The sequence below is a fragment of the Tursiops truncatus genome, chromosome 9 (assembly GCF_011762595.2).
Source record: "Tursiops truncatus isolate mTurTru1 chromosome 9, mTurTru1.mat.Y, whole genome shotgun sequence".
NCBI classification, from domain to species: domain Eukaryota; kingdom Metazoa; phylum Chordata; class Mammalia; order Artiodactyla; family Delphinidae; genus Tursiops; species Tursiops truncatus.
Genome location: NC_047042.1, coordinates 56,529,356 through 56,541,605, shown reverse-complemented (window position 1 = coordinate 56,541,605; position 12,250 = coordinate 56,529,356). Strand labels below are relative to the sequence as shown.

The 12,250-nt window shown below is 36.6% G+C and overlaps 2 protein-coding genes across 2 annotated transcripts in view; one reads left to right on the top strand and one right to left on the bottom strand.

Annotated features, from left to right (window-relative positions):
* SKAP2 (src kinase associated phosphoprotein 2) overlaps positions 1–3,186 on the top strand; it is a 156,064-nt gene extending 152,878 nt beyond the window's left edge. Inside the window, exons 12-13 of the mRNA XM_019926478.2 lie at positions 296–397; positions 825–3,186. Coding sequence (XP_019782037.1) covers positions 296–388 — 93 coding nt within the window. The 3' untranslated portion in view covers positions 389–397; positions 825–3,186. The remainder of the gene's footprint in view (positions 1–295; positions 398–824) is intronic.
* The window catches only part of LOC109548554 (uncharacterized), a 267,207-nt gene that overhangs the window by 20,080 nt on the left and 234,877 nt on the right, over positions 1–12,250 (bottom strand). The gene's annotated exons all lie outside the window — the stretch shown is intronic.

The following is a 12,250-nucleotide window of genomic DNA, read 5'->3' as shown; positions in this document are numbered from 1 at the left end:
GGCCCAGAGAACGGACTTCCTTAGGTAGTTTCATTTGCTAGGTTTCTATCCTAAGTGACTGTTTCTGTGTTCTACACTGTGAAATAAACAGGCTCTGTCTTATACATTAATTTAAATCTTTGCCTAACAGCATTTTTAAAGTGTTCAGAAACAAAAAAAGATTAAAACGTTTCAATTTGCAGCTCAAGCTCCTATAACTTTATAAAAAGAAGTAACATTTCTAAGAAGTTGCGTACAAACAACATTGTACTGACACCCAGTCTGAAGGTTAATACTGCATATTGTTTTCAATTAGGAATACAATAGATATGGCTGGTGGGTAGGAGAAATGAAGGGAGCCATTGGCTTGGTGCCGAAAGCCTACATAATGGAGATGTATGATATTTGAGAGTCCTGGGTAAGTACATTTTAATCCAATATTCTGTAATAGCTCATATGTTCTCTTGGTCTCTGCGTTATGAGTCTTTGCCTTTTTAAAAGTCTTTGTAGTTTTCTGATAGCACAAAGATTATGCTCCCAAATCATCTTCTTCTTTAAAAAAAAAATCTAGTTTAGTTTTAAAAATAACTTCATAGAATTTACTTTGGAAATAAATAGATTATTTAGAGAAAAATCCCTTTGATAATAACCAGCTGTTTTCCCAAACCTCCTCCTCTTTAGTAAAATACCACTTTTATGGCCTTTCTGAGGAGCTGAATTGACAAAATATTGAGTAAACATTCATTTTTTTCCTTGGCTAAAAATGTAACATTTTTCTAAGCAGGGAAAATCAACATTTTGCCTGAAGTAAAAACTAAAATGCAACTTTCCCTTTCTGCCTGCAGAAAAGGAAGATTCCTCTGCTAGTGTGCAAATGCTTTGGATTGAGAATCATCGTGAAAGCATGAGTGACAGCTCATAACCTTTCTTTGTTTTGTTGAGCATCGTTTGTCTTTGTTGTTTTATGCATTCATTATAATATTCCTCTGATGTGAAATTAAATGAAGGATATTAATGTAAATTAGATGCAAGCAGTAAAGTTATACCTGTTGCTGTTTTTCAAAGAAATAATCATAGGTTTATTTACTCATTTGATTTGTGTGAAAAATTCAGCACTATTTTATATGTATCACGTAATCATTGCTACTTCTAGTAAGAGTTGTAATTTCTCTTAATACTGGATATCAATTATTTTTTAGAATGTAATATATAATTTCATAAAAATTTCAATTGAATGTATCATGAAAGTTTTTGGTAGATGCTATCTAAAGAATGTAGCTTTGTTAAAACTTTGTAGATGAGTTCTCTTAGTATTTATTTTTCAAACAATAGTAACATGTTTTCATGAAAGAATTTTTACTGATTGGGGAATTTACTTTATGTTAAATGTAGCCACAAGAAAGAAAAACGATAGAATTGCAAATGGGGAGTATGCTGTCACCCTCTGCAACACACGTGAAGACCAGAACCATGGTTTGTGCAAAGCCCTTTACCAATAATACATACCCCGGTTATATAATGGGCTTGCCAACATTTTCTACTGTAGTTTTCTTTTAATTTAATGAAACAAAAATTTTGTGAGAGGTCGCATTCTGCCACTAATGTAATGGCATAAAGAATCTCAATGTATTCTCAAAGTCAGAAGGCGTAACTGAGTACTGTTACCCTGCCTGATTGTTACTGTGATATTAAAGTACCACCACAAAACAGTGAAAGTCCAGATTTGGGCCTGCTCTGCACCTCTGAAAGCAATGAGAAGAGAAGGGAGGCTCAGAGAGGAGGATGTAGAAATCCGGTGGGAACATGTACCCAGGTACAGGTGAATGGAAGGGTAGTGTTGGTCTGACATTGGAGGTGTGTGTTGAACTCCAGAGCAAGGTTTGTGGAGTTATATTATTACTTTTTCATGTATGTTTGAAATCAAAGGTATTTTAAATGTCTACAAGGTACCACTATGGTATATATATCAAAATATACTGCTGATTGGATAATTATTTGAAGTAAATATAATCTGCTAATATTGAATCCTTGATTAGAAGGTACTACTTTTGTTGAGTTTTCAGATCTTTGCTTTAAAGATAAAGATTCTAACCATGCAAACGAGCCTATGTTTAAAACCCTCCATTATTTATAAAAACTATCTACAAGCAATATTTCAGAGTTTATGTTTTACTATTATCCCCTCTGTACTGTGATTATCAGATTTCACATGTAAAAAAATATATATTAATTTGGGGGATTGTGGGTGAATTCTAGTTTATATAGATTAGACCAGGTCAAGTAAAAGCTTTCAGAAATTAATTTATGCACTTGTTAGTCTTCTCCTAATATAGAGCCATTGGGATAGATTGAAATCATCTTGGCAGAAGTGAGACAACTGGTGATGAATTTAGTGGATTGGTTTTCAAAGCCTGAGAGATTGAAAAGTGAAAGCAGCTGTGGGTTCCACTGAAAATGTAGACTTCCTTGTGGGCACAGATTTTGTGCTTCTGGCCTAAATGAAGATTTTAGGCTTGGGCCAGTAGATGGCAGCAGCTTTTCATTGCATAGGAACCCACTTGGAAACCCCTCCTCCACTCAGGCACAGACTCACTCCAAACGTGAAGTATTTAGAAGATTATTGCCTGTTTTTACAGTTAATCCAGGAGAGGGAGTCCTTTGCCAACTGATGCCAGATAGTCTCTGGAATGGTGACAGTACAGAAAAAAAGTGTTAACTTTTGTCCAGAGCTCCTCTGGCCTTTGTTCTTTTTCACTTGAATATAGGTGGGAGATGAGAAAGGAAACAAAACATTTTTAATTGGACTGACAGGAAAAAACAATCATTACTTTCAACTCATGACTACTTTGTATTCATTTGGTGAAATCATCTGTATACTAGGAGGCGGAAAGTTTTCTTTACACCCTTGACAATATATCACACACTCTTCAAGATCATAATAATAATCATTAATGTGAATTTAAACAACATGGCTTGTTAGAAAATATGCTAATTGCTATGTTCTCATTATGTTTGCTTAGCTTTTATTTGTTTTTCTATGAACAGAGAGCTAATTTTTTTCAAAGGTGATTGTAAGTCATATTTTACAGAGCGTTTTGCTTGATTATTTGCTCTGTACTGAATTTGTACTCTATTGCCATTAGATGTTACAATAATGTTCCACTCTGCAAATTTTTAAGGTTCAAATAAAGTTTAATTGTTTGCAAACTGTTATGATGCTAATAATTCAACAGCCTGCTGTGTTACTAATGAAATTACTTTGTTATGATTAATTTGGAAAATAGTGTGTTTATTGTAGTAATTAAGCACAACAAGGTGAAGTAAATGATTCTAATGCCATCTGGCCTCCAAACCGAATGAAGAAATGAAATAGGGCTGTCATCTGATATTTATTCAAAGAAGTAAGGATAATACAAATTACTTTCATTGCTATAGGATTTACACTCAACCACAGCTCACTCCATTCTGTTTTTGCCACTTGGTTGTCTATGACAGTTTCTTTCATGAAAAAGAATGTTGTTTAGCCTAGCGATTATTTTGAAAACTTTATATTATTTTAAGTAGATTATTTTTATCTTGTGCTAATTTAATTACAGATGATTATATAAAATATTATGGGATCCTAGAAAATCACTGGTCAACCATCTGTAGGTGCAATCTCTGTATGTGGAGGTTTTTTGCTATTACTGTTGAATATAGCCTTTCACAAAGAGTAGAGATTCCATTCAGTTGTTTCTAAAATGTTTCTACTCAAGACTACCTCTTAGTTCTTATGATTCCACTTTTCCTGTAATTTCTCCAGTCTAACCTATTGCTACTCACTTCATAGAGTCTGGTACCCCCCAGGGTCATAATTAAAAACAGAACCCAGAGCTGAGCTATATATTAGAGATCCAGATTTGTAGTTCAGCCACTATAAGAAAACTTACCCTAACATACATGTAGTTGAAAATCTTGAACTTCATCAGTGAGACTGAGTAAAGCATTGTGAGAATTTTTAAATCAAGCAAAGTACTTCTACATTTCAGATAAATCAATGTTTATATTTCAACTGTTGAATGGAATTGTAAACTGTATAGAGGTCACTTTTACTTCTTTTGAGTTCAATAAACTCAAGTATATTGAAAAGCAGTCCATATAGTAAAGAAAGAGATGGTGGAGATTAAAACATGATCATACCATAGAGAACACCGATTCACTCAGAGCTTGAAGGAATATAATTAATATGTAACATAAAAATATTTGTTAAAATGGCGTAGTTTGTTAGTAAAATCCTGAGTATTCTGAAATTCAGAGAAACAAATAAGTAGTATATTATTAAAGTATCTTTCTACAAACCTAACCTACACTCAAATGCATAACTTAAACCATTGATCCTCTGGATTGGGAACAAGAAATTTCTGGACATCCTCAGCTTCCGCCATATTACCATCCACTGCCTTGTAGTTGAATTCTTCTGGAATATTTGTTAGAACCTCTAATAGTGTAACATCTTGCTTGTGATGAGATAAATACTTACAGAATTATTTTATTTGTAATTTTGTAACATGGAATGACATGTCCTTAATGTTATTTTCCAGGGGCTTTTTCTTGTTTTCCTTAGTAGAATCTGCTCTATCGCTGCTTGATCAGAAACATGATTTATCGCCAGCATGGTACTTCAGAGTATATGGTGTGTATCCAGTAAATATTTATTAATTAACTGATGTGGCATCCTACAGTATCTGAGATTCAAGAAGAAAAGAGTTTGACTTGTCTATACCTGGTAGAGAAAATCCCTTTATCATTTAGTTCATCAGCTTTCTGACTGACAGTGTTCTCTTAGTCAAAAAAAAAAAAAAAAAATCAGTCCACTTTACCGAGTCTTTAAAAGCAGTTTCATCGTCCTCATAATACCATCAACAAGTGGATTGGATTGTTGGTAACAGAATTGAGTGAGATTGTGAATAACAGGAAAGTTGAATGTGGCCGCCATTCTTTAGATGTTTCCTCCCTTCCTTTCCTGAGTGCAGTGTTGTCACTCTTTCAGAGAAGGCAAAGGTGACTCAGGCAGCTTGTGGCCAGTGATCTAGTTATACTCCCAGTACATCCCAAATCACTGTTGTGCTGCGTTCCACCTGGGCAATAACAGAGACGCCTTCTGATCTTGGAAGCATTCTAGCTGTCGCCTTGGATGGATCAAAAAGAAATATCTGAAAGTGGAAAGTTTCACAGTTGTTGCTAAATCCAACCATAATTCAATTTTTGTCTTTTTTAAAACTTTCATTTCCTATTTCTTTAAAGTTGTATGGTTATGTTAACTTGAGTGCTTTGAGTCCCAAGATGAAAGGAACCATAAGTGCAGAAAGTAGCTGTAGTCATACCAGTGCTCAGCTTAGGTCTGTAAGGTTGGGAAAGGGGCTGGAGGTCGAGCAGTCTTGTGAATATGTGCAAAGGTGTGAAAATACAAATTGCCCCAAAAGCCCATCTCGTAAGTGTCTTTCTTAATGTTGGAACCTTGGAGAGTGTTTCCTCAGGTTTCTCTCTTTCTGTGTTCACCGTTTTCTTTTTTATTATCCGTTACTCAGAGGTAATATAGAACAGCACTTGTCTGTTTTCTGTTTATTGGCCTCAACTTTGTAATATAAAAACATCACTCCTGCTGGAGTAAAACCAGGTGCCATTTCGTGGCTTGAGCAGCAGCTCAGCTCTTTCAAGGAAAGTGTCACACAGGTGCTCTCAAAGGAGAAAATTAATGCCACCAATGTAATACCAATTAAAAGTGACTGCTTTAGAGGAGGAGAAAATTCCACAAATAAGCAGATTCCCATAGGCTGTCTCCCCTTCCCAGCTCCCATGGGAGACCATTTAGAAAATCTTGTGTTCTTTCACTGTCATGTCAAAATGATGATAACAGTTTAAGATAGTAATAGCAATAACTAATATTAACCGAGTGTTTACTACTTGTTATGCTGTGTACTTTTCATTCAGTCCTTCTACAACCCTATAATAAGGTAAGTTCTCTTGTTTATTCCCATTTTCCTGATTAGGAAACTGAGGTTAAATTATTTGTCCCAAGGTCTAGGAGTAATGTTACCTAGCCTCCCTTCCTTGAATTCAGTACCATTTTGCTTTCCAGTACTGTAACGAATTCAGACCGAGTACTTAATTCTAATCTTTGCATATAGTAGGCACTCAATAAAAGCTTATTGACCACTGATGATGACACCATTCTTATAAAATAGTCTGGAGCCTGTGAAAAGAATAGCTCAAGAATTGGCACCAGGACAGCTGGAATTTGCCTCCTGTAGTCGTAAGGCAGACCACGGTGACTGTCAAATCCAAAGCAGCTAATACACAATGGAGAAGGAACTTTGATGCTGAAACATTTCTCTCTGTGAACTTCCACTCTGGCTGAAAATAGAAAGTCAATCAAGGCAGCAGAGAGTCGAGAGAGGACATGGTGCCAAAGGGACCCTTTCTGAACAACGTTTTCTATTCTTTCGATCTCCTCAAGTCAAGCCCAAGGACACTGACCAGGCAAGGAAGTCTTGGAGAGGACTTCCAAGCCGGCTGCTTCTGTCTCAAAGAGTTTTCTTTTTTTCAAAGAGTTTTCAATTAGTTGTTTTTTGGGGGTGGTATCTATTTATTTATTTTTTTTTTTTTTTGCGGTACGCGGGCCTCTCACTGTTGTGGCCTCTCCCGTTGCGGAGCACAGGCTCCGGACGCGCAGGCTCAGCGGCCATGGTTCACGGGCCCAGCCGCTCCGCGGCATGTAGGATCTTCCCGGACCGGGGCACGAACCCGTGTCCCCTGCATCGGCAGGCGGACTCTCAACCACTGCGCCACCAGGGGAGCCCCTTTTGGGGTGGTATCTAAATGGATAGGTTTTTTTAAAAACCAGTTTAAAAGAGTATTCTTAAATTGTCAGCCCTTTACAATCAGTGAGCAAACTTCAATATAAAACTTATGTAATTTTGTAACTGAGTGATGGCAATGTCTGACCTAAGACTTTTTTTGCTTGTTGAGATAAGAATTTGTTTAAGGAGAACCTTTATTGTAATATCTGGCCCCTGAGTATGAGGTCTTATTCCTTGGGCATCTACAATGGTGCCTTGTACAAGTCTCCTTAACATGAAAGTCTTCTGTTGTGTTTCTTGAACAAAAAAAATTTTTCAAGTTTTGTACCTCAGTGGTTGGAGGCTGGTAGGGGTCGGGGGCGTTGGGAACAGAAGATAAGTAAGAACTAACATTCATTAGGGAGCTCTGGAATTTAGCCAGAGGAGGGGTAAGATTGGGCCCTCTCATGGTCTAAAGTACACCCTGAAGTATTGGCCATTTTATAGCCCAAAAGTAGAAGGTGCACTGAGGGTCAATTTCCAAGGAGCATTTCATTCTGTAGAGTAGGATTCCATGCCTGGCACTCAGAATATCATGCTTCTAGAGGACAGGGAGTGAATGACTTCACATTGTCCTGGTCTTCAGCTGCCCACCAAGTAGATTTCATTGGTGTAAATAACCTGTCCCATCCAGGTGGATACACAACTCACTCCTACTTCCCTGGTCAAGCACTTGTGGTTTGTGGAGTCTTAGTCACTCCCTCTTCCATCACCTTCCACCACGTTCCCCCTTCTCCAGCTTTCCCAAGGAGTTAAGTCATATGAGGCATGAGACAGGTAATTCTTATCCCTCTACGAAGTTATGGATATCAGTCGTGGTCTGTGTTTTCTGTGAACCCAGCAAAAGCAAGCTATATAACAATGTGTTTATCCCGTTACACACACCCTGAATTGGAAAACTGAAAGAGCTATCTTGTGAGTGTGCATCGGTATCTATCTGTTGCTTTGCTTCAGTGGGTCAGCATATTTGCTTTATTCTTTATTATCTCGGGGCTTGCTATTTCTCTTCCTATCTAATTAAATGATTCCATTTTGAATAATTATATTTAAGTGCCAACAGTGTGCTAGGGGCATTTCAAACACAGAATTCAACACAGTCTTTCCCAAGCCGACTCATGGTCTAAGTGAAATAGACAAGACATCAACTCAGGAAAGGAACAGCCCCAGGTAGCCTCCCCTTTGTGCGATTCTTAGCAAGTTCAATCACTAGCAGTGTCCCGAGACATAAAATGTTCTCTGATTTTGTTACATCTGAACCTAGGAAACAAACTGGGGATCCTTTCTCATATATGGGTCTTTTAATGTGCAGGGGGGAAGGCAGGGGCAAGCGTTTCAGTGTTGGTTCAGATGAAAAGATTGATTTTTAGAAAATTTCTGAAATGCTTGTAGCTACTGAATTGTGAGGGGAACCAAAGAGCTGTGTGTGTAATGTGAACATCTTTTTACAGAGTTGCTGCCAATTATGGTAAAACATAATTCTGGAAGCTGGAGGACCCCTAGCCCTTTAGGAAACTGTGAACAGAGCTGTACCAGTGGTGCTCAGCTGAGAGTTGGCAGTAGGAAGACCACTGGAATTGGAGTCAATCAAAATTCTAGTTTCGGTTCTTGAATGCATTGTGCCCTAGAATAAGTTTCCTCGCCTGCAAAATACCAGTAGGCTTTTTCTCTCTATCTCACAGGGTGTAGTTATGCTTGAGTGAGATTATATTTGAAGGAGCCTTAAAAACCCAATAAGTGTAGATATGGCTTTTCTGCATTGGAGGATATGAGAACTGAAATGAAACGTGGGTCAAAATAAAAATTTCTCCTTCACACCAGAAGCAAGCAAGGGAAAATTTTTTTAATGTTCAGCACTAGCTGTAATGCTGCTTGGAGTAATGTTAGTAAGCTGTTGGTTTTGTTATTTTCTAATGAGAATTAATGTCAGACATCCTAGAGGAGTTTGGGATTAAATTCCTCTATAATCCTGAGTACATTTTTGAATCAAGCCGTTGGTTTCCAAGCTGTGGTCACTTTCTGTTAATGGAGGTTTCAATAGCAGAGATGTTACTTCCGTCCGTAAATTTTCAAAATAAACCTTTGGTATTTTAAAACCATCCATCTGAATAATAGGCTTTAAGTAAGTGTTGTTTGTAGTTGGTTGGACTTAGCAGAGAATTTTTCCTTAACAGACACCTTAAGGAAAATGTTTGTACAGGCTCCCTTCGACCACTATCTGCTCCCTCTATGAACTGTTTCTTCCAGATGGGTATCTGTGATTGTTTGCATGTGAATACACACTTGGTAGTTAAACATTTTCTTCAGATGCATATCTAAGAATGAGACAATTTTATTTGATCGAATTAGCCTTGTGATTTAGCACTAATCTCTGTTTGTTGTTTGTGAAAATACGGGACTTCGAAATAAGGGCAAACAGAACCTCATTAGGTGTAACCTTAATGCTTTAATGTTATAACTTGAGGCAAAGCTAATAAAAAATGCAAAGCACTCTTAAATAATTTAAATTATCTAAAAAAATTGAGCATATTCCTTCAAATAATAATGGCTTTCATGATCTGATTTTTTAAAAATTCATTTCTCATGTCTTGAATTACTTAGAAGTGTGGCTATCAGGGTAAGTTTGAGTTTATTTAAGATTATTAAATATATTTGTTATCATACAGTGTCATGGAAGATTCCATTATTTAGCCTAGCAATTATCATACGTAATGTTATGCTGTATACAATTTCAGTAACGTATTTGATAACGTCACTATGGTATGATGGTATAGAATTAATTTTTAGCATGTCTCTGTAAAATAGTGCTCTGTGATGTGAGTCCTTGATTATTTGGAGCCATTAATCAATTCCATCAACTTAAAAACATAGTCATATTGTGTACCTGTTATTATTTGTTTTCTAAAATAAAAGTTTCTCTTACCATCTTAAACTTTACTAGAAAATTATTGCTTTCATAATGTATTTTCATTGCTATACTCGTTTGGTAAAGGAAAGCAGTAGTTGGGAATACAGTATACTGTGGTAACTGATTAAAGATCAAGACGGGGAAATCCTCTTTTCCCCCTCTGCCTAAAGGATAGGAGAGAATTTTGAGTTCTAAACATACCATCCTTTGCCTCCTCTGGTGCTGTGGTTCATAGCAATAAATACTCTATATTGATTACTACTTAATTCTAGTGGAGGTATACTAAGGCTGGAAACACATTATAGCTTAGCATTTAGTACCTTAATTTTTAAACAGTTTTTAAATTTTAAAAATTGATATAATTGCCCCGCATGTGCTTCTATTATTGGATCCATATCAAGCTATAAAGAATATTCTCCTTTCATATCTTTCCTAAAGATTATTTTGTTCACAGTGTATTTTTCCTGGCACTCCGTTGCTATTTTTATGTAACTGAAAATCTGTCATTTCCATTTTAGCTCAGTTTGGAAATATGAAAACCGTATCAGAGCAACACATTAAAGATTAGTATGGAAGGACAAAAAATAAGTGGAAGAGAGCCACGTAGAGCTTTTAAATTTAGTCAAATTATTCAAGTGTGCAATTTTAATCCATTAATCTGGTTTGAGACTGCTTAAGAGAAATATTTCTCTCTAAACGAGGTTTTTCTCTTTCAGAACATATTGAGAAATCTCTCATCTAAAACAAATACTAGTTTTTTAAATTTTGTTTTTTGAGAGTCTTTTTTGGAGCGAAGCAAGAGCCTCCCTAATATTCTGCTATAATTTATTCTTGGTCAAAAACAGATTGCCATTTACACACTAGATATTAAAAGCTAGTTACAGTCATTAAAGGTGGTCTAATGCGGTGTAGTAAGAGATTCAATAGAAGATTTATTTTTAAGCTATTTGGGGCCCATGAGGGAAGTTGTTTTCCTCATGAAGGGAATTCTGTATTTTACTTCATTATTTGTAGTTTTTTTTTTCTCTTGGTAAATATAAAACAGAGAAGGGGAGACTGGGAGCTGGTTGTTTCTTTGATTCCTAATACAGTATGTCTTCTTAATGAACCTGCTGCAGTGTCTAGCAAATAAACATGCTAGAAGTGATTTAGCCATGATGTCCAGACTGTGTAAACATCTAATTATTACAATACAATTGTCAATACATTTACATTACTGCTCCCTTTTCAAACGTTAACCAACTTTTTCTTTGCTTGGTAAAAGAGCATAAATTGTATTTTTACGTGTTGGTGTTTTTGTTTGCATTATACTTCTTGCCGCACTCTAGACAAAAGATCTCAAGCCTTAATGCCCTGAGTTATTCCTGGCTGAAGAAGACTCCTACAGTTGTTTATTAATGTAATGTGCTGTGTTTCCTTTCACAGGGAGATGGCCTCGGAGCCTTCACAATCTGATCTTTAGTCACGGCATTTAAAAAAAAAAAAAAGAAAAAAGCCATAAAGCCGGTATGGTAGTCACTGCAACTTTGAGACACAAAGAATGAAGCCCTCTGATAATCCACTGTTAGAATGGGAATCTAAGTTACATTAGAAGCAAAAGATAAAATGGTAAAATGCAATCATTTCCTTTAACAAAGATCATGTCCAGTTTTCAGAATTATGATATCATGTTGAACATAATTGTGGAAGCACCCCTCACGCTGTATTTCTTATATAACTGGTACATTAACATTAGAAAAGCAGAGTGATATTGAATTCTAATGAGGTCTGGCCTATAGGCTCCGCTAGGAAAAGAATGAGGATCATTCATTTGTATTCTACAAAGCGCTGGGAAATCCACGCGCATCTCTGTGGCTTCAGCGCGTGGTGCTGATCATCTGTTCCTATTCGGGGGCGGCGGGGGCGGGGGAGGATTCATTGCTTTGAGCAGCGTCTGAGCTGGGGAAAATAGTTAACCACTTTCCTTAGTGGTTGTTTCCTAATGACTATTTAATATGGTTGCTTTCTTATATGCATTTGCTTTACCTGTTCTCTTCAAGGATCTTAAAAATTGTGATGCATGTGTTGGTGACAACATACCTCTGTAAAACCCAAACAAAGAAATTCAGTAGAGTAAATGTGATTTCACCATCCTTGGTAAACATGTCGGTTTTAAGTAAACAATGAGATGACAGTGAGATATTTGTTCATTTTTTAAAAATCTGAAAAATGCTCCATTTGATCTGATACTGGCTGTTCAGGAAAAACTGCATTCATTTGTGAGTCTTGCTGACATTCAGAGAAAACAGCCCATTTTGGAAAGTTATATTTAGCCAAACCAAGGAATGAAAGATTTTAGCAAATTGCCACGTAAAATGATCTGCACAAAAAGGCATGGGGGAAGTGAGCTAAGGCCTGTGCCAAACAGATGGCAGCCCCTGCTGTGTTTTTGATTGAAAAAGAAAGGTAACATTTGCAGCCACGTCAAAGAGACTGTGATCAGCTAAAC